The sequence below is a fragment of the Camellia sinensis genome, chromosome 12 (genome assembly GCF_055761805.1).
Source record: "Camellia sinensis isolate YWXY chromosome 12, ASM5576180v1, whole genome shotgun sequence".
Lineage (NCBI taxonomy): Eukaryota > Viridiplantae > Streptophyta > Magnoliopsida > Ericales > Theaceae > Camellia > Camellia sinensis.
Window position 1 is genome coordinate 144,355,664 of NC_138972.1, and position 24,099 is coordinate 144,379,762.

The 24,099-nt window shown below is 33.7% G+C and overlaps 1 protein-coding gene across 1 annotated transcript; it reads right to left on the minus strand.

Moving 5' to 3' along the window:
* Nucleotides 1-15,901: 15,901 nt before the first annotated feature.
* On the minus strand, nt 15,902-17,212 carry LOC114259672 (protein EXORDIUM-like 2). The gene has a single exon (XM_028199696.2). The coding sequence runs from the start codon at nt 16,987-16,989 to the stop codon at nt 16,102-16,104; it is 888 nt and encodes a 295-aa protein (XP_028055497.2). The 5' UTR covers nt 16,990-17,212; the 3' UTR covers nt 15,902-16,101.
* Between the last annotated feature and the right edge of the window lie 6,887 nt (nt 17,213-24,099).

The window sequence follows — 24,099 nt, forward strand, 5'->3', positions numbered from 1 at the left end:
AGCTCAATTTCATTCTAATTTCCTATGTACTATATGCAAGAAACTAGTCTATCGACCTGTAGTTTTTAATTTGCCATGTTTTCATATTAATGCAAATCAACTTATGTAATATCTGTATGTTTTTTTTTATTGAGAAATAGAATAATCTTTGTAGCACCAAACTCCAACAAGTAGAACTTAAAAAATGCCAATATATTATATAGTCAAAAGTTACAAAATATACATAAACCTTAATTTAGTCAAAAGTCACAAAAAAGAACCCTGTTTCTACATCATGAAACCAGATAGCCCAAAAGTATCTAACTATTTCATCCAAACAAAATGTACCAAACTAACAGTCAAAAGTTACAAAAAACATAACAATTTCATAAATTACTCGGAAATGTTGCTTTTTCTTCGACTCTCAATGATTTCCATTTGGCGCTGATAATAGTATTCTTGTTGCATTAGAGACATCCCACTCGTATCCATCATCATGATTCTCTCTTCTTCCTTCAATTTCTCCAATTCAACTTTTTCAACGTGAATAATATATGATTTCTCAAGTATTTCAAGTTTTTTCTCAGTACCTTTCTTTCTCTCTTCTTTCATGTCAATTAGCAAGTCTACAATTGGAGAACTTGTAGTATCTTGGCTTTTAATTTTTTTATGCCTTTCTTTTTCTTTCTTCTTGCCAATTGGTCTCTCCAATTGTATATGCGTATCTCGTGAGATCTTATCTTCCTCTAGATTGACTAACTCTGTTGAAAGTGAAGATGTGGAATTTCGACTCCTTTTTCGATTTTTTGTTTGGTACGTCTCAAACCATTTTGGATGATGCCTCAACACATTCCAACAATGTTCGAATTGAAATGAGGTTTTATGAATCTCCTGGTACATGAGTGTTGCCTTGCCAATCTGGAATATATATATATATCAAAATTTTAAAATATATTGAATGGTAAATGTTTAAATATTTATGTAATTGATACCTTGTCTTGCTTATTTACACTGCTTTCACGTATTGATTCAATTTGAGCAAAGTGCCCACAAAACTTATTGGTTCCAAGTTGAATGATTAACCAGTGGTTCATCAAAGAATTATTAGTACGTTCACTAATAAATGTTTTGTGCTTGTGGAAGTACTTCCCAACTCTCCTCCAAAATTTCTTACTTTTTTGCTCATTTCCATGCACTACATCCAAGGAAGTATTAAGCCAAGCTGATATAAGCAAATTGACTTCTTCTTTAGAAAAGTTGCCATTGCGTGACTTTTTCGAAGCAGATTCTTTTTTGGTTGAAAACTGAGATTCTTGGCCAGCATCTTGGCTAACTTGGTTTAGATATTGAGACTTCATAAATTGGCATGTAAAAATTGGTAAATAAGGGGTTTGCACTTTAATCCATCCTATAAGAAAGAGTGAATCAAATCATAATGAATCCATCATTCAAGATAGAGCGAAAAATTTCAAATTGAATCCATCCCAACAAGACAGTAAGTTAGCATTTTCATATAAAATAAAATCAATTCAATGAAGCCTACTAAGACCACCTCCAACCCTTAACTTAAATTTGGGGAAAAGGGCACATGTGTTAATTTTTCGTTGGATTAAATAAGAGGAGTTAACAGTTTTTTTTGTTACAAAAATTTAATTTGATATGAATTTGAGTAAGGAATTTGAGTCTCCCTTTGAGTAAAACTCAAGTTGATATAAGTTTGAGTAAAAGGTTAAGCTTGAAGGAGTGTTTTGATAATTGTTTACTAAAATTTTAATTTTTTTTCTTTTTTGAAAGGCAAAAGGAAGATTTTATTATGTAAACAAAATTACATAACAAAAGCTTAATATAAGGAAGCATCATAGCTAGCTAAGCTAACATCCCAACAGAGTTAATACGGAAGCAACTACCCAATCAAATGCTAGCAAAAACTGCAAACAAGGTTGGAAAGTGTTAGTATGGCACCAACACAGCCAACTCCCAGCAAGCCAGAAAATGCCATGTAGGTTGTGCAGGAATTCAGTGATACTCCACACCATAGCAGCAAAGCATCTATTAGAAAAGTAGCACATTCACCACACTTCACACCTTTAACAGCTTATCTATATTGTTATACTCTAAAATGGTATGCTGAGAAAGATTAAAATCTTAAAGCACTATTTCATTTCTACTCCACTTAAACAAAACGGAGACCAAAAAGTGGAGTTGAAGATTAAATAATAGGCAAAGGTATGATGACTTAATTATAACTAAAAAAAAAAAAGAGCTGGGGATGACTATTTCTTGCCCTTTTGACATGAGAGGATTTTATCTTCTCTTTAGTTTCATTTGTCTATGCACGTCAACAACATTAGCTTTATATGCCTGAGATTTCAGACAACAGAAAAGTTTTAATGCCTTAATTAGATATAAACATAAAATGCTAAACATTTGGTTTTGGCTCAATTTGTTATTTAACTTGAACACATTTCACCTTTATTTTTTCTACTTGTTCTCACAGTAATTCACCTTTATCCATCCTTTCTCTAAGAGTTACATTCAATGACATGAACAATCAACAATACATTTCACACTTGATCACTTTCAACTAAACAGTGGTAGACAATGGGGCAAATTAATTTTATGCAGTAATTACTCAACAAAAATCTTAAAATTATATCATAGATGTATACAATGTGTACAAAAAAAAAAACCCATAAAGATCACAAACTATATATGTTCTTTCTTAGTATGACAGAAATTTTCTTAACCCAATTTTAAAGTTTTTAAAAATATACAAGTAATCTAAGCTTTAAAATATCAACATATGCATTCACTTTCATTGAGGCAATTTATCAAACAGTTGTGATACAAGAATTTTGTGCATACAAATTTTCAATGATGTTCAAACATCTTAATTCAATCAAAGAGCCATTAATGGTTCTTAAATAAAATTACAGACCCTAATTCATCTAATCTAATCCAAATCTAGAGTACAACACACACACACACACTGTTAGAACCCACAAAGGTGTATGTGTGTAAATTAAATGTATAAATTAAATAAAAAATAAAATAATTCAAAAAATAATTATAAATTATTACCCGAATTAAATGCTTACAAAAATTAATGTCGAGGCTTGTGTTGGGCACAATCTCCTTAAAGTAGATTTCGCCCTCGCTGCGGTACTTCGAGTTTTACCGGCGTCTACTTTCCAAGATGCAATGACTAACACTTAAATTTGTAGCACTACCGATTCAAGTCTTGCGAATCAAAACTTTTTTGAAACTCTTTCTTTCTTTTCCTAAAATTAAATGCTGAATAAATGCAGAAAATAGGAAGACGGAAAGGGGAGAAAAGAGACAAAAATCTGAAGGAAAATGTATATTCAGAATTGCTGGAAGGCTGGCTTTTTATAGGCAGTTTCGTGGTTGTTCAAACAGGTAGAAAACCTATTCGGAGAGATTGAAAAGGCACTAACAGATTTGAATTTGTTTGGAACAAATTCAATTCGGGTTGAACCTATTTTGAACCCTTTGAACTGTTGTAGACACCCCATTTTTGACCGCTCTTAAGACTTGAGCGTTACTGATGGTTTACTCGGTGATGAAAGATGTGTAGGGCAAATGTTCGATTTGTTCGGCAAGAGGAGAGTCAAATCTTAACCTCATATCCTTTTTTTGGACCAAAGTTATTTTGAATGGTTTTTAGACCTTAAGATCCTCTCTTTCAAAACTTTTTTTGAAAATAGGTTCCTACGACGTTTCGACGCTCGCATTTTGTTAAATGTCGCGCTTTTCGGTAAACCGAGCAAGGACAAAGTGGAAATAAATGAAGGAGAGATGGAATCTTTGAAATTTTTTTCAAAACACCTTATTTAGGGATTTGGAGTTGAAGAAAATGAGAAAGGAGAGAAGAAAACTAGTTTGGGAAAAGTTCGGCATAAATCCGAATAGGATCGAAACCAAGTGACTTCACCAAAACAGGCATAACTTTTTGTACAGTTGGAATTTTGATTCAAGGATGCCACCATTGGAAAGCTTACTTTCGGGGCTTCAATTTGGACACTAGAATGACTTGCAAAGAAGTCCAAATGAAGGAGTTATGGGCATTTGAAGTTGGACCTGGAAAGTAGAATTTTGCCTGCCGACCAGAAAAGTATCCTGTCGACCCAAAAAAGTGGTCGGCCGACCAGAAAAGTGGTCTGCAGGTCGCAAACTCAGATTTTTTGTAGATCTTTTCCTTCCAACTACTGTGCATTTCTCCAAATATTTCCAAACTTGGATATTTCGACCAAAGCTCTATTCTTGCTATATATGAAGCCATATCACACATATTGAAGAAGAAGAACATTTTGAGGAATTGTGGGAGCTTCTCACACTAAAATTTCTCTCTCTCTCTACAAATTTCAGAGCTAAAGTTCAGCTTTTCTCTCTAGCTTGCTCTCCCTCTTGCCCTTGTGTGCATGTAAGAGATATACTTGGAGATATACCTCTTCTTTGCATACACTTCCTTAACCAAACTTGACCACCATTGGGATGAGATTCGTTGGGACTTTGTTTGAGCTCCAAAAGGTGATTTGAGCTCAGATTTGTGCCTGTTTTGCTTCTGTCCTTCAAGGTGCTTCAAGGGTAAGCACTTGTCCCTTTAAACCTTTGCTTTGCATGCTTGTTTTACTACCTTGTAAACTGTTTTTGGGGTGGTGTTGAACTACAAAAACCTTTGTTTTTCCTCTATTTTTCAATCCTAATAGTGTTGGTTTGTGTCTTGTTTGGCTAGGGGGTTTTCCTCCCTTTTGCTCCTTGGCTTGTAAAGCCTATTGAGCCATCTTTTACCACCTTTCAAACCAACTTTTTTTGGCCTTTAAACCACTAAATTCCAAAGGAATTTCAGTGGTGAAAAGGGGGTTTTGAGGTCCCAAATGGGTGGGGGTTGTCCCCCCTCCTCTTCTCTTGTTTACTTGTGTTGATGGCCCATCAAAAGAGCATGTATTTCTATCTTCTTGAGGCTTTGTTTGAGCATTTTTTTGTGACTTTTTAGACCTACCATGACTCTGTTTTGGTCTATCCTGGTCACCTCTTGCATGCTTCCTATACTTGTAGTGTAAACCTACTTGTAACCTTGCAAAGTAGCATGTCTTTCTAGCATGTATTGGCTCCATTTCAGCAGGTTTTTGGCCATCATTTGACATGTCATAACTTTGATTTGGGTTGGTTTGATTGCCTCTTGCATGCTCCTTGCATTTGTAGTGCAATTTTGGTTCACTAGCCTAGCATATATGTTGTTTTAGCCTTTTGATCTAGCATGCGTATGCTCTACTCCAGCACATTTTTGACTTTGATTTAACATGTTTAAGGCCTGATTTAAGTGGTTTTGGTCATGCATGTTTGGTGCATTTGGCTTTACTAGCCTTGCACTATAGGATCCCTAGCATGTCATATTTGAGCCTTTTGCATGGCATGCCATCATTTGGTAGGTAATTTCAGACCATAAACTTCTATCATGCTCTCATGTTTATCATTCTTTCATTGTGTTTAAGAGTTGTGCCCTTTTGTCTTGTTTGTGAGCTAATTCGGGAGCCTATCTTTCTTGCCATCTTTGTTGCGAGTCTAGCATGTTTTTGCTACCATTTTGACCTGCCTTGGGTCTGTTTTGAGTGCTTTAGGTCATTTGAGCATTGCTTGGTATAGTTGTAGTGTAAAGCCCTTGACTAGCTTTGTATTTCAGGTCTTTGGGCATTCTTTATTTGAGCTATTTGCATGATATGGCTTCACTCGCATCTTTCACTCTTTCAATGCTTTGGAGGGTTGGTGTTTTATGCCTTAAACATGAGCCATTATGTATGCCATCTTGCCCAAGCTTGTAGGCTATCATTTCAGTGTGTTTTTGGTCTTGTTTTGTCATGCCATAACTCTGATTTTTGTTAGTAAAGTCATCCATGCTTGGTGTTGGTAAGTGTGGTGTAATCCTCCTTATTGGCCTTACGTACTCCATGCTTCATGCCCTTCATGCTAGCTTGTTTTGGCTACACTCAGTGCATGTTTTAGCCTTGATTTGACACGCTTTAGGACTGTTTTAGGTTGTCTTGGCCATATGGTTCATGTATTGCATAGCTATAGTGCAAGTGCCTATGCTACTTTTAAGCTTTGAGCCTCCTAGCATGCTTCATTTGTGACATGTACATGATTTGGAATCATTTAATATGATATTTCAGAGCATATAACATTGCCATATTCTCACTTCTTTCACTCTTTAAGTGTCTTTAAGGGTTATGCCTTTGTGCCTTGCTTATGGCCTAATGTGTATGCATGCTTGTCTAGACTTGTGAGCTCCCGTCTTAGCATGTTTTGGTCTTTGTTTTGACCTAATTGAGCTCTGTCCATGGCTGGTTCAGTCATTTGTGCCATGTATTGCATGCCTCTTGTGTAGTCCATCTTGGTGGCCTTGTGCCTTAGGCCTTCTTGCATGCTATACTTGTGTTGATTGAGTGGTTTGGCATCATTTCATACTTGATTTCAGAGCATATAGTGTTGTCACACTTCCATGATTGTCACTTCTTGATCATATTTGAGAGTTTTACTCTTACGCTTAGTTGATGGGCCAATGCATGAGCATGCATTATCTTGCTTTTCATGCCATCATTTGAGAGTATTTTGGCCACTGTTTGGCATGCATAAGGTTTGTTTAGGGTTGGTTTGGTCCATTAAGCATGGTATTACATACCCCCTTGTGTTGTATCCTTCACTAGCTTTCATGCTTAAGGACTCTAACTTGACATGCTCATGTTGTTTGCATGTTGTGTGGAATGTTGTTGTTTGCATTGTGTTTGCATACTTGTTGCATTGCATTATGTTTGCATGCATTGCATTAAGTTTGCATGCTATTAGCATTGATAAGTTGATCATGTTGTATTGCATGTGTTTGGGTTGAGTGTTAATCCAAACACGAGAAACAAAGGACGTTTCATACTTGAAGTGATAAAACGTGCCTCATTTCTCGGTCGTCGACCCTCTTGATCATGCATGATAGAGGTTAAGACCCTTATGTGTTATGTGTGCATTCATTCACATTGATTCGTGCAAACTTGGCTTCTCGGCCATCGTGCATTGCGATGCTCGTTTGGTGGCCCAAGAGTCGAGAACTACATTCCCTTGAGCTTAAGAAATGATAAGGAGGGTGGTTGTGCACACATACCTTGCAAATACATTGTTGTGCCCCTTCTTGTTCTCTGTTGCAGCAAAATGGAGTTGTGTAGAATTTTCTGGTCGGCAGACCAGTAAAAGTGGCTGGCCGACCACTTTTTCTAGTCTGCAGCAAATGTAAGTGGTCGGCAGGTGGTCTACACCACAAATAAGTGGTCGGCAATGCTCCTGGAGGTCTCCATGTTAGAGTAGAAGCTATCTGGAGGCTTGTGCATTGTTTTGAGAACAAATGCAAACAGAGGCAAGTTGGGGCATCGCAATGAATTTCTGAACGAGGTGACCGAGCATGCATGCACTTCTCGCCCTGAGGACCTCTCCTTTTACTGCTTTACTTAGCTTCTTTACTTAGCTAGCTAATGCTTTGGTTTTGTACTTGAGTAGTTAATGCAATTAGCTATTTGTTTCAATTTGGATTGTAATATTTAATTAGCTAGAATTAGTTAATTAGTTTACTTGTAATAATTAGTTTAATTAGCTTAGATTAGCTAATTAGCTTATTATTCAGACCCTCCGTCGAGAGGAAAAATTTTGTAATAAGCGTGCGTGTGTGTGATGCATGTCTTTCAACCCCATTTCTTTCTCCCTTTTACTTATCAACTTTCGATGGTTAGTTTTAGGGCATATCTCAATTAGCATCCTTATGCTTGCATGTTTGCATTCATTCATCTGTCTTATATGCACCGGGTTCGGCGCATCATACAAACTGCATTGTTTTTCAATACCAATTCGAATAAATGTTATCAAGTTGTATTCACATGACATCTTAGAATAGCCGAGTCTATCTTAGTTACATTTTTGCATGTGTTGCATTAGGCATTCTTGGCATAGCTAAGATCATGCATTGATTACTAACTAGCTTCTTTTTTGGCTCGGAGTACACTGTGAGTGTTTACACTTTAACATATTGCATGAGTGTGATTGCATACTGCCATGATAGCATGCTTGCCATGAGGCTAACTACTTAAATGATTAACTGCATGAATACCTGCGGATGAAGACTTCATTGCTTAAATTTGGACAATTCATCAAAATGTGCGTTTTAAGCCCACTTGAAGTGGCAAATCACCATGTTTTCTAAGCCCACTTGTGGGTGGCAAAATCTACGACTTAGCCTACTTGCGAGTAGCATCTTCAAACCATTTTCAAACAAACAAACAAACATGAGATGTTTTGTTCCAACTTGAGTGATTTAGTTTATACTTGTATGTTGTGCGCATCACATAGTAATTCTAGATTAATAACCGGAATAAGAACGCATGTGTTTTCAAAAACAACATATCATGTTAGTAAAGGTCGATCTTTGATCGGGCGAGTGGGGGTGCTCATTGCATGACCTTCCCCTCTCGTACCCAAGTTCCCGAGCCGAGGCAACTTTGGTGATGGCGGACACGTGGCCTTAGGCATGAGTCAGGGTTTCCTAAATTTTTCAAAATAAAATATTTAGGTGGCAACTCTGAAATCTGGCAAAGCAGTCCATGTTTGGCACTTTTGAGTAAAATCGATTTTCCAAAACGATTTGCCGGATTTAGACTCTTTGTTGATTTATCAGTCTTACATTGCACTTTGTGAGATTAGATTCAAAATCGTGACACAAGTCCGAACTGTAGTAGCTAAGAACTACAATTCACACCCTCGAGCGCGGAGTGGAGTTCTGGGCGGTCTACAACTGTTCGGGTGGGTTGAACCTGTTAGGGACCTGTTTGGGTGAAGAAATAATTTTGGACCAATTTATTTAAATTTTGAAACCAAAATTAAAAATTAAAAATAAATTACAAAATTTTTTGGCCCAAAAAGATAAGTATTGGGCCGGACAAGCCCAACCTCACACCACGCACCCGTGCCCAAGCCCAGGCCCAGCTCGCCCGACTGGATGGACGGTGGTGGTGGCGGCGCGCGCGTGTGGTTTTAATTTTGGGTCCAATGAGTCTAACCCACTTCACCCTTCCATAAACTTGGGTTCCCCTTGGGGCCCATTCCAAGTATCCTATGCTAAGGTATATAAACCCATTCAAAACCTCAAGCTTTTCCATTGTGGGACCAGCACATTTCACAAATGTGTAAGAAACCACAAAAAAAAACTAGTTCTACGAACCTAAAAACGCGCGTTGAATTCTCATTCATCCGAAAATAGTTTTGAGCAACCAAATAAATGAATTTATTCACTACGCGGCATTACACATGAACCCAATTAGAAACGTTGGGTTCCACCTTAATTAATGCTCAAAGTTGACAAAAAATAAGGTAACACAAAAGCCATTTTCCAACAATCCCCCACATGAATGGAATTCATGAGAACGAACATGCAACAAGATGCAGACAAAGAAAGAGTACATTAAGAAGATACACCACATCGAGATAGGTAGCTTTTGGCTTTGAACCTCCTCTAGTGAAAGTTTATCGGACTTACTGGCCAACCAGTGGACGCGATACCTTGAACTGTTCAGCTGTTTGTGTAAGCCAAGACACTAGACTACACATAGTGTATCTGCAAACACAGTTTGATTCTTACGGTTGTGTTCAATTTGGTCCTGAACAACGCTTGGTAATTCATGAGTGCTCTAGAGAATTTAGCCATCTCAATTCTCATAGAACCGGCCCAGTTCACACTCATATAGGTAATTTCTTATTAAGAGTATCTTGTTATACCCCAATTGGATGTCCAAGCTATAAGAATCATTAAAAGCAAAGCTTATCCTACTAACGCTGCAGGTATCACTCTTCTTATCATAGAAATGGATAGGAGTAAACCTCCTTAGTGATTCGTGAAGTCATCCATAATTCGGTTGTCCCTTTAAACCTAGATCTTGGGATCTCTAGTCAACTAGGTTGGGTTGCCATTATGGTGACTTTTAAGCAATAGGCTTTAATCTCATTCCCCTCGATAAATAGTACACTTGCTCTCTGGCTAGCCCTTTAGTCAATGGATCCACAATATTCTCCTTTGAGTTTACATATTTTATGGAAATTATTCCATATGAAAGCAAATGCCTAACAGTATTATTTCTTCGACGAATGTGTCGAGACTTACCGTTATACATATGATTTTGTACCCGTTCTATTACTGCTTCACTATCATAATGAATGCATATAGCTAGCACAGGTTTAGGCCACATTGAAATGTCTTTTAAGAAATTACGAAGCCATTTTACTTCTTCTCATGTTTTATCTAATGCGATAAACTCAAATCCCATTGTCGACCTTGCTATACATGTCTGCTTGAAGGATTTCCAAGAGACTGCAGCACCTCTCAGGGTAAAGATATATCCACTAATGACTTTTGAGTCTTTAGTATCCGATATCCAATTTGCATCGTTGTACCCCTCGAGTACTGCTGGATATTTGGTATATTGTAAACTATAATTTTGAGTATGTCTTAGATACCTAAGTACCCTAATTATCGTTTTCCAATGATCGGACCCTGGATTACTTGTGTATCTACTCAATTTGCTTACAATATATGCTAAATCTGGCCTAATGCAATTCATTAAGTACATCAAGCTTCCGATTATTCGAGAGTACTCTAATTGTGATATGCCCACACCTGTATTTTTTGACAAATGAAGACTAATGCCAACAAGAGTTTTAGCAGGACGGTTGTTATGCTTTCCAAATTTTTCCATCAACATAATGAGACTGAGATAAAGCATATCCTTTAGATGTTCTAGTAATTTTTATTTTTAGAATTACATCTGCTACTCCCAGGTCTTTCATGTCAAATTTTTTGTTCAACATTTTTTATGTGGATTTAATCATGTCATTATTACTTCCAATAAAGAGCATGTCATCTACATAAAGACAAACTATGACATAGCCTTTGTCTGTGCTTTTAACATAGACGTATTTGTCACATTCATTTATCTTAAAACCATCCGAAAACATAGCGTGATCAAATTTTTCATGTTATTGTTTCGGAGCTTGTTTTAATCCATAAAAGGATTTGACAAGTTTAAAAACCTTTTTCTCTTAGCCAGGAACTTAAAACCCTTCTAGTTGATCCATCCATATAAATTTTCTCATCTAACTCGCCATTTAAAAAAGTTGTTATAACATCTATTTGATGTATTTCTAGATTATACAAAGCTGCATTCGCAATCAACATGCGAATGGATGTTATTCTTATCACTGGTGAATAGGTGTCAAAATAATTAAGGCCTTTCTTCTGCCTGTATCCCTTAACAACAAGCCTAGCCTTGTATTTATCTATTGAACCATCTGCTTTCATTTTTCTCTTGAATATCCACTTATATCCAAGAGGTTTACTTCCTGGTGGAAGATCCACCAGTTCCCAAGTATGATTTTACAGTATTTATTCAATTTCACTATTCACAGCCTCTCTCCATAATGGAGCTTCAGGACTTGACATTGTTTCCTTGAAGTTTTGAGGCTCATTTTCTAACAGGTATGTCAAAAAATATGGACCAAATGATTTAAAGATCCTAGCCTCTTGCTACGTCTAGGTTCATCTGATTCATTATCATTGTGGTCTTCACTACTACCCATAGAAATATCAAAAAGTTTTTTTATTCGAACTTTTATCTTCAATTTCCTTGCTAGTAAAAATGTGTTAAAAAAACGATGCATTTCTTGATTCAATAATAGTGTTTACATGCATATCCTGATTTTCAGATCTATGAACTAAAAATCTATATGCACTACTATTATTGGCATATCCAATGAACACACAATCAATGGTCTTTGGTCCTATCTTAGTCATTTTGGGACTAGGGACTGCCACATTGGCCAAACACCCCCAAACTTTAAGGTAATTATAGGTAGGTCGTCGACTTTTCCATAATTCATAAGGTGTTTAATTGAGTTTCTTGTGGGGTACCCTGTTCAGGATAAAGTTAGCAGACAAAATCGCCTTCCCCCACAAGTTCTAAGGTAACCCTGAACTAATCAACATGGCATTCATCATCTCTTTAAGGGTTCGATTCTTTCTCCCAGCAACTCCATTTGACTGAGGAGAATAGGGTGCAATGGTTTGGTGAATGATACCATGTTCAGAACAAAATTCTTCAAATGGTGCATCATACTCACCACCTCTGTCACTCCTTACTATCTTAATAGTTTTGCCAAATTGATTTTCAACCTCAAGTTTATATTGCCTAAAAGTTTCTACGGCATCGTCTTTACTTCTCAACAAGTAAACATAGTAATATCGAGTGCAATCATCAATAAAAATAATAAAGTAATTCTTATCTCCTCTAATTTGAATAAATTTTAAATCACAAATATCTTTGTGAATTAAACTTAGAGATTCAATACTTTTTTCAACTTTATTAAATGATGCTTTAGTGAGTTTTGCCTCAACACAAATTTCACATTTATGATTATGATCAAATTCTAAGTTAGGTAAACATTCTAAAGCAACAAGTCTACGCAAAGAATTAAAATTAACATGTCTGAATTTACCATGCCATAAGAAAGAAGACTCAGCAATATAAACAGAAGATGTGTTCTTATTATTAAAAGCCAAATTCGATACGATAGTTATTACATTGAGCTTAAAAAGCCCATCACTCATGTAATCTCGCCCCACATACATTCCACTCTTGGAGAGTATAGCTTTATCAAATTCAAAGACTAATTTAAACCCATTCTTGATCAACAATGACCCAGAAATCAAATTCTTGCGAATCTCTGGCACATGGAGTACATCATTAAGAGTGAGTTCTTTCCCCGAGGTCATTTTCAGCACAATCTTTCCTTGTCCTTCTACAATTGAAGTGGAGGAGTTTCCTATAAAATGTTATTCCCCACTTTCCACAATTTTGTAGGTTGTGAACATCTTCTTATCTACACAGATATGGCGGGTTGCTCCAGTATCCACCCACCATTCCTTGGATTGCCCACCAAATTTGCTTTAGAGACTACTACAGCAAGATTGATGTTTGCCACTCCATCAGAAAGATAAAAATCCTCAGTTATGTTGGCTTGTGCTGGCTTTTTGCTTGAACTCTCTCCGTCCTTGCGAACGTGACAATCCTTAGCGCGATGTCCATCTTTGCCACACACAAAACATTTTTCTTTAAACCTTTTGTTGAACACGTTGTTGATCCCTTTATTGATCTTGTTATGGATCCTTGTTTAGGACCATTGCCATTATGCTTCCGTTTCTTGTTATTGAACTTTGACCTATGTTCATGTTCTACAACATTTGCTTTAGCGTGCATGATATGGTTTCCTGAATGCTTGTCGGAACCTCGATTGCCCTCCTCAATTCCGAGCCGCACTATCAGTTCCTCCAATTTCATCTCCTTGCGCTTATGCTTCAGATAATTCTTGAATTCTTTCCAAGATGGTGACAATTTTTCAATGATTGCCGCTACTTGAAAAGATTCACTGAGAACCATCCATTCCTCATGTATGTCACAGAAAATTATTTAGAGATCTTGAACTTGGCTAATAACCGTTTTGGAATCCATCATTTTAAAATCCAGAAAATAACCGACAACAAATTTCTTTATACCGGTGTCCTCTGTTTTATACTTATAATCTAGAAATTTCCACAATTTTTTAGCTATGCTTTTCACACTATACACATTGGACAGTGTATTGTCCAACCCATTCAGGATGTAGTTTTGACACAGAAATCACCATGTTTCCATACATCGACTGCGGAAACTACTTGCCGGTCAGTTTCTTTCTCGTTCAGTACCGGTGCCTTTTCATGAGTGAAGCGAGCCAAATTCAATGTGGTAAGATAAAACATCATCTTTTGTTGCCATTTTTTAAAATCATTACCATCGAATTTTTCTGCCTTCTCCCCCATGATTTACCGGTACTGCTGGAGTCATCACTGGCACAACAGGTGTGGGGGTTTGATTAATAACAGTCTCAGTACTGTTAATTTTAATTGTCATAATTCTGACAAAATAAAAATTATACCAATAACAAATTTATACATAAAAGAAAATACACACAAAATATACAGAAAAAATATTTTGTAACAAAATTCCAATGATAAACAATATATTAATATTATGTTATCAAAGAAATCATTAAACAGTATATTACTATTATTTAAGAGATTGAACAAGATATTACTACTATTTAATTTTTCGAAACAAAATATTTGTCTGTCTAACGCAAAAATAAATAAAAATAAAAAAATCTACTTTAAGATTGTTAGAACCCACAAAGGTGTATGTGTGTAAATTAAATGTATAAATTAAATAAATAATACTGTAAAATAAAATAATTGAGAAAATAATTATAAATTATTTCCTGAATTAAATGCTTACAGAAATTAATGTCGAGACTTGTGTTGGACACAATCTCCTTAAAGTAGATTTCGCCCTCACTCCGGTGCTTAGAGTTTTACCGGCGTCTACTTCCCAGGATGCAATAACTAGCACTTAAATTTGCAGCACTACAAATTCAAGTCTTGTGAACCAAAACTTTGTTGAAACTATTTCTTTCTTTTCCTAAAATTAAATATTAAATAAATACAGAAAATAGGAAGACAGAAAGGGGAGAAGAGAGACAAAAATCTGAGGAAAAATATATATTCAAAATTGCTAGAAGGCTGGCTTTTTATAAGCAGTTTGGTGGCTGTTCGATCAGGTAGAAAACCTGTTCGGACATATTGAAAAGGCACCAACAGATTTGAATCTGTTTGGAACAGATTTAATTCGGGTTGAACCTGTTTTGAACCCATTGAACTGTTCGGGTGGGTTGAACTTGTTAGGGACCTGTTTGGGTGAAGAAATAATTTTGAACCAATTTATTTTGAATTTTGAAACCAAAATTAAAAATAAAAAATCAATTACAAAAGTTTTTTGCCCAAATATATGAGTATTGAGCTGGACAAGTCCAACTTCACACCATGCACCCGTTCCTAGGCCTAGGTCGCCCAACCGGACGGACGGCGGTGGCGGCGCGCGTGTGGTTTTAATTTTGGGTCCAATGAGTCTAGCCCACTTCACCCATAACCTCACCCTTCCACAAACTTGCGTGCTCATTGGGACCCATCCCGAGTGTCTCAAGTTAAGATATATAAACCCATTCAAAACCTCAAGCTTTTTCAATATGGGACAAGCACATTTTACAAATTTGTAGGAAACCTCAAAAAAACTAGTTCTATGAAGCCGAAAACGCGCGTTGAATTCTTATTCGTCCGAAAATGATTTTGAACAACCAAATACATTAATTTATTCACTACGCAACATTAAACATGAATCTAATTAGAAACGTTAAACATAACGCTTGGGGTCCCACTTAATTAATACTCAAAGTTAACAAAAAATAAAGTAACACAAAAGTCATTTTCCAACATACACACATACAGAGGGAGAGAGAAAGGGAGAGAACTTGAGTTTCAAATATGGTAAAAGCAGATGCTATGGAGTGGTTGCCGCTATGTAGTTTTGGTGCGAAAGAGGAAAAAGGTAGAGTTTGGCGGAAAAAAAATAAAAAATAAATAAATAACGATGTACAGTAACTCGTTTATTATAACGAAATACTATAACACTCTTAAATTTTGACACGCTTGTAACGAGATTGATGCGCTTGATTTTTTAGAGTTTATCTTGCTAGCTTAGTCGGAGAATGACTCTACTGAGTTTGATGAGGTTGCTCTTAGCTTTCATAAGTTCATATATTATATATATTACAAAAATAAATTTTATGATTAATTTATGATTTTTTTAATTCCTTAAATCATATAAATATTAACTTAATTTTTAAATTTATCACAAGCCGTCAACATAAAATTATCAAAATCCTACATAATTATCCATTTTTCTTTATAAAACATTTACACCATATTTATATTCATATTTTTTTTATCATGTCATTACATTTTTTTTTTTTTTTTTTGCATTTTTTAAAAAGGGAACCCAAATTTACACGTCACACAAAACTACAAATCAAGTCCCACCTCCTTTCATTTCTTACATGCGTACACATGCCCACGCTGAATCATTCCTCTCACTCACATCAAACAAGCGTCGAGCATATTGACGTCTGTGGATCCCACATAGCCGGTAGCAAGTATTTCCTCCCATTCACCCCGTGCGCATTATAGCTCGCCCCCGTAGTCTGATCCACAAGTACCCGACCAGCGTATCCCGGGTACGCACCGGATCCGAAAACCCCTGTGCAAGCAGAAACCGCCTCCAGCGGCGCTGCGGCTGAGCCCTGAAAGTAGCCGTTGTTGAAGGGATTGGTGACGGCGCCGGCGAGGACGGTGGCGAGGTTGATGATCACGCCGTCGATGCCGACGTCGCCGTTCGGAGCCACCAGGGGCCGGGTCTGGGGACCGTAAACGGGTTGGTGAAAAGGCCAAGTACACTGACCCGGACACTGAGTCTCCGAGTTCCCAACCCAGGCGTAAACGAACCGATTTTTCCTCCCCGGAGTTGACCCGTGAGTCCCGCACCTCATGCAGAACCCGTCAACAGCGACGTCCGCCGCCGTGAGAACAAAGTTAACTGAGTTGACTCGGCCGAGTTTGGAAGCTAGGGCTGCGAGCTGGGCGTTCTTGAGGGACTTGCCGAAGGAGTAGTTTTGGTCGAGGATTTGGTTTCCGACGAGTAGGAGGGAGGAGGAGGCGCCGCCGGAGGTGTATTTGGAAGTGGTGCGCCACCAGGACGCAGCGGAGGGCGGTGGCGGGGTGGAGGAGGAGAGAGAGTGGATGAAATCGACGATTATGGAGCGTTGGGAAGGGGTGAAGTGGCCGTACCAGAGGAAATTGACGGTGATGTTTCCTTTGAGGATAGCCCCGTTGTGGTAGTTCAGCAAAACTGGTGGTTGCTTCACCAGAGCTGAGATTGAAGGTTCCACTATGATGGTGAGAAAGAGAAACAGTATGAGAGTAAAACCCATTTTCAAGGTTTTTCAACTCTGACTCTGTATAATTGATTTAGAGAGAGAGAGAGAGAGAGAGAGAGAGAGAGACAGGATTGTGAGGAGAGGGAGTAGGGAGGAGGTGTGCTTTATATTGGCATGGAGCGGACAGCTGGAGATGCAGAGGTGTCAAGTTCAAATTTGCTAAAGTTGCAGCTGTCAACTTTTCACAAGTGAAGTTGGTAAGTTGATGTATGATCTTCTCAACAGTTCATGTCATTGAACAGACTGACGATAATATGTATGTAGAAAATTAAATTAATAAAAAATACAAAGTAATTATTTGAATAAATAATATATATATATATATATATTAGATTATTGTTAAAAATTCACATTTGAAATTCTATATAGTCATAATGATGGGGTAAACGAGTAGGTTTAAGTGTACGGCAAATTAAAAGTTGATCCATAATTTCATATCATTATAGATAAAATTATAAAAAATTTATTAGGATCTAAAACATTTTTTTATATATTATAATAAATGAACGATATATTCTTAAAAAAAAATGTTGATTGTATAGATAAAAATATCTAATAATATAATAATTCATGTTAATTAATTTAATTTTTTATATAAATAATTTATTTATTTATTTATATATGAATTGTTTAAATTACTAAGTGAGAAAGCCAATTAAACTGTGAGGCTGTGAAGTTATTATCTTTAACTTTAAAGCTCGTTTGACAATATTATAAATAAGTTATTCATTAAATTATTTGAATCAGGTCATTTTTATAGTTTTTATATATTTTTTTTACTAAGAAAAAAATTTAATTTAGAATTCGTTTGAGATGTGAATTAATTTTTTAACTTTTTAGTTTTGTAAGCCATTATTTGGGAAGTGGGTTTGGGTGGGTTGGGACTAAAATAATTATAAAAAATAAAATAGAATTTTTAGTCTTAATAAGACAAAATATCATATCCAACACATAATCTTTACATTCTTTCTTTCATAAAAAAATTAAAAAAGTCAAAAAAAAGTCAAAAACACTTTTCAAACCAAATTTTTTAGTCCTAGACAAAATAGTCAAAAAAAATTTAAAAGGAATTCACTTCCCAAACTAAGCTTAATTAGTTTAATATGGGATTAAAAAGTCTCGTTTGTGATAAATTTTTTGATTTTTTTAATTTTTATAAAAAAAATAAAAAAAATTATGATTTAAATGTGATGCTTTATTTTATTAATTTTTTTAATTTATTTTATAAAATAATTAAAAAAAAGTCAAAAAAAAAAGTTTGGCTGGCAGTGGCAGGCCATTATAGTACACAAAACAACCTTTATCAAATTTAGACACAGCGGAAGGTGGGACGTGGAAGGACATGATTGGGCTGTGAAGTGAGAAAGCCAGGCTGTAAGGTTGTGGAGGTGACGTGGTGATCTGCAGTTGATGCAGACATTAGACTACGATATGCGTTTTGTGCAGCGGATTTTGATTGTGTGGGAGTGTGATGTATGTGACTTCTGATTAGACCCAACTACACTGATATTTTGGAAAAAATTATAAGTTTGGGAAATTTTTTTTTTCATATGATTTTTTTAATTTTTTCTGATTATTTTAATTTGATTAAAAAAAATTATTTAAGATAATTTCTAAAATTTTTTATAACTTTGTGAGAATAAAAATATAATAATTATAATTTAAATATAATATTTTATTTTATTAAATTTTTAATTTATTTTATATTTTAGTGAAATAAATTAATCTCAACCATCATAATAATAAAGGAGGCAATAAGCTTTTTGACTTTTTGACTTTTTTGGTAAGAGAAGAGTGTAATGATTATGAGTTAGATGTGATGTTTTATTTTTTGTGACTAAAATAGTTTATTTTGTCTTTTGTGACTAAAATAACTAAAAAATCTAAAATAACTCTTCCCAAACGGAGCCATACTATTCTAATTTTATTTTTATTGATTAAAATACGTTAATTTTAATATTTTATTGATTTTAAAAAGATGATATGACACATGTAATGTAATAAATAATGTAAAATATTAGACTACCCAGGATTGTTTTGAAAAATGTAAATTGAGTTTTTTCTTATTACGAAACAACGGTTAAAATATAGAGAGATGACCTTGTTTGGTTTGATTTTGAGGGATAAATTTTTAAAAAATATTTTTAAAAAAGAGTTTAGAAATTTTTGTAATTTGTTTAGTTGTATATTTTGAAAATAATTTTAGAGTTTGGGAGTTTGAGATGATTTGATATTTTGTTATAATTGATTAGATATATGTGAGAGAAAAAATGATTGAAAAGAAGAGAGGAGAGAGAAAAAGTAATTTTGGAAATTTTTTGAAAAAAATTACAAACCAAACAAAATTTTCAAAAATTTTCTCCAAAAACTTTTTCTCAAAGCCAAACCAAACAAGGCCATTTTGGAAATGTGATTTAAGATTTCGTTTGACAATCATGGCTGAGATTAAATTAATCACTAAAAGATAAAATAAATTAAAAAATTAATAAGATAAAATGTCACATCTAAATTACAATTATTTTAATTTTTTTTCATAAAAGTCCAAAAAAATTGAAAAGACAACCCAAATAAACTTTTTAATTTCAACCCAAATATATATATATATATATATATATATATTTTTTCTTTTCCCCTGATCACTAGCCCACGTGTGTGGGAGGACTGGTGGGGGTGAGGGCTTGAGGGGTCTCAATCACAACCCTTTATTTACCAAATTACTATGGGCGTCATTAGAATTTTATGGAAATAATCTATATCTATACTATATATTAAGTAAAAAAGAGTTTTTAATCCCAAGTTTTGTGGGAGTTCCAATCTCCTAATTTAAATTTTTTGATTTTTTTTAAAAAATAAATCTTAACATTTATTAACTTTTCCCAACTCCCAAGTCTTACCCTCATAATAACACTTTAATGCATTAAGAACAAGCATAAAAAAAATCTTTGAAATCCAACAAATATGAATTCTTTGAAAAGTCCCAACACATATGATTATTATCCCTCAATAATAACACTTTAATGCATTAAGAACAAGTATAAAAAAAATTTCTTAAAAAGTCAAGCACATATGATTATTATCAAAATATTAAACTTTAATATAATATAATATAAAAAAATAAAGACATTTAATTCTTTAAAAAGTCCAACACATATGATTATTATCAAAATATTAAACTTTAATACAATATAAAAAAGAAAAAAAAGAAGACATTTAAAAAAAATTTAAAAATCACAATCCACATATATAGATAATTGTAAACAACATAAAATATGACGACATTCATGTCTACACGTTTTTTTATAAGATCTCCTCGATTATAATAATATAGCACTTTATTTCTCTTATCTTATAATATATATATATATATACTATATATTAAGCAAAATGGTATTTTTAACCCCCAAGGCCTGTGAGAGTTTCAATATCCCAATCTGAATTTTTAAAATTTTTTATTTAAAAAAAAAAACTCAACATTTATTGATTTAGTCAAAATCCCCTGATCAACATTTATTAATTTTTTTCAATCCACATGTCTTTCCACATGCCTGCATTTATTGATTTGGTCAAAATCTCCTAATCAGCATTTAAAATCCCCTCATACAAATAATTATAGATACAATCCGTGTATAGTTACTATAGTACCCTTTTCAACTTTTCCCATACACTATGGTTAGTGATAAGAGTGTTAAATTATTTTATAAAAAATCTTTAAAAACATAATTTATATATTAAAAAAATCTAAAACAAATATAAATATATATAATTATCCCGTGCATAACATGGGTGATAGACTAGTATTATATAAGGGAAAAGAGATTTTTAATCTAAAAAATTTATGGGAGTTTCAATATCCTAATATGAATTTTTTAATTTTTTGATTACTTTTTAAAAAAAAAAACTTCAGCATTTATTGACTTTTTCCAACTCATAAGCCCTTTTGGCTTCTCTCATACTTACTACTACATCCTTTTCAACTTTTCTCAGGCACTATGGTTAGTGATGAGATTGTTAAATTATTTTTATAAAAAATTTTAAAAAATAATTTATATATTAAAAAAATATCTAAAACAAATATAAATTCTTATTAAATCTATCTATCTATCTATATCTATCTATACTATATATTAAGCAAAAGGGGGTTTCTAACCCCCAAGGTCTGTGGGAGCTCCAATATGTCAATCTTAATTTTCTAATTTTTTATTTAAAAAAAAAATTAACCTCAGCATTTATTAACTTCTCTCAACCTACAAGACTTTTTGACTTCTCTCATAATTACTGCAGCACCTTATCCAAAACAAATAATTTGTATACTAAAAAAAATTTAAAACAAATATAAATATCTATATCTATATCTATCTATTTATTTATATCTATCTCTAACCCACAAGTTTTGTTGGAGTTCCAATATCCTAATATAATTTCTTGATTTTTTGATTTAAAAAAAAATATTAACATTTATTAATTTCTCACAACCCCCAAGCCTTACTCTTATAAGAACACTTTAATGCATTAAGAATAAGTATTAAAAAAATTCATTGAAAAGTCCAACACATATGAATTTCTTGAAAAGTCCCAACACATATGATTATTATCCCTCATAATAATATTTCAATACATTAAGAACAAGTATAAAAAATTCCTTGAAAAGTACAACATATATAATTATTATCAAAATATTAAACTTTAATATAATATAAAAAAACAAGACGTTTAATTCATTGAAAAGTCCAACACATATGATTATTATCAAAATATTAAACTTTAATTTAATATAAAAAAGAAAAAAAAAGAAGACATTTAAAAATCACAATTCACATATATATCCTCTGATCAACATTTATTACTTTTTTTCAATCCACGTGTTTTTTCCACATGCCTGCATTTATTGATTTGGTCAAACTTCTCTAATCAGCATTTAAAATCCCCTCATACAGATAATTATAGATACAACATGTGCATAGTTACTGCAGTACCCTTTTCAACTTCTCCCGTACACTATGGTTAGTGATAAGATTTTAAATTATTTTTATAAAAAATCTTAAAAAACATAATTTATATATTAAAAAAAATCTAAAACAAATCTAAATATTTATAATTATCCCGTGCATAGCACGGGTGATAGGCTAGTACGATATATTAAGCAAAAGGGGGTTTTTAACCCCCAATGCCTGTGGGAGTTTCAATATCCCAATCTGAATTTTTTAAATTTTTTATTTAAAAAAAAAAACTCAGCATTTATTGATTTGGTCAAAATTCTCTGATCAGCATTTATTAACTTTTTTCAATCCACATGTCTTTCCACATGCCTGCATTTATTGATTTGGTCAAAATCCCTTGATCAGCATTTAAAATCCTCTCATACAAATAATTATAAATACAATCCGTGTATAGTTACTGCAGTATCCTTTTCAACTTTTCCTATACACTATGGTTAGTGATGAGATTGTTAAATTAGTTTTATAAAAAAATCTTTAAAAACATAATTTAAATATTAAAAAAAAAATCTAAAACAAATATAAATATCTATAATTATCCCGTGCATAGCACGGGTGATAGGCTAGTATTATATAAGCAAAAGGGATTTCTAACCACATGTCTTGATTAAAATTTTTATCTCAAACTAAAATTTCTAATTTTTTGATTTTACATAATTAAAAAAAACCCTCTATAGCTCTCATTCAAGGAATATATATATATATATATATATATATAGAAAGCATATCAAATATATAAAATAAAAAATAGAAAGTATACTAATCCATTTCAAAATTTAAATTTGAGGGGCACTAAATATAGAAAGCATTCTATTAATTTAAATTTGAAGCTTTCTAAGAGCTCCAATATCTCAATCTTAATTTTCTAATTTTTTTGATTATTTTTAAAAAATAAACTTTAGCATTTATTGATTTCTCCCAAACCACAAACCTTTTTGACTTCTCTCATACCTACTACTATATCATTTTCAACTCCTCCCATACATTATGGTTAATGATTGGATTGTTAAATTATTTTTATAAAAAAAATTTAAAAATAATTAATATATTAAAAAAATATCTAAAACAAATATAAATTCTTATTAAATCTATCTATCTATCTATCTATCTATCTATCTATCTATCTATCTATTATATAAGTAAAAAGAGTTTCTAACCACAAGTCTTGATTAAAAAATTTATTTCAAACTAAAATTTCTAATTTTTTGATTTTAAGTAATTAAAAAAATAATCCTCTATAGCGCTCATTCAAGCAATATATATATATATATATATATTTAGTATCTCTAGATTAATGACTTTCAAATGAAAAGTATATCAAATATATAAAATAAAAAATATAAAGTATACTAATCCATTTCAAATTTTAAATTTGAGGGGCACTAAAAGTATAGAAAGCATTCCATTAATTTAAATTTAAAATTATAATTATTTATCCCATAATATATAAGTTTTAAATAATGATTTATTCTATGATTTATGTACATATCTATATACTATTATTGATGATACAGTTATGATACCACAGGTCCCAGGTGGAATGGGCCGGGCTGATCCACGCTTCTCTAATCAGCAACCGGGTGTTCAAACCCGCCAGAGAACCTGCACACAAGTTCAACAAGGAACGAGAAGTCTCCCAATGAACCCTCCGACAAGCAAGTTAGAAAGAGAAGTAGAGTGTAGGGAGAGATGGGAGATAGAAAAGTTTAACCTTCTTCTTGTCTTCACCATCTACTTATATCCTTTGGTAATCATTTCGCTGTCCTTTCCGACCTACCATCTTGGCCGAAAGTCTATACTGTAGCTTACCTTGTTCAGGGTAAGGGGGTACTGTTCCGACGGAGAGGTGTTATTGTAATAAATGCTGTGATGGGCTGCTTTAATGGTGATGTGCAGTGGCAATAACTTTGCAGATCTTTGTCTGCTGATGTAGCTTGTCCTTTATCTGCTGTATGTCTGAATGTCATTAGCTCTTTATGCTACGTTGGATTCCAGCTGTTCTGGACTTCACCAGCTGGGTTATGTATTGGGTTCTAAGTGATGTGCTTGGGTTGTTCATAGCGGGCTATGGCCTTATGGGCGTACCCATGTCAATTATAACTACAAAATA

Excerpts from the sequence above, each read along its gene's own strand:
- LOC114259672 (XM_028199696.2), bottom strand. The coding sequence starts at position 16,989 with ATGGGTTTTACTCTCATACTGTTTCTCTTTCTCACCATCATAGTGGAA.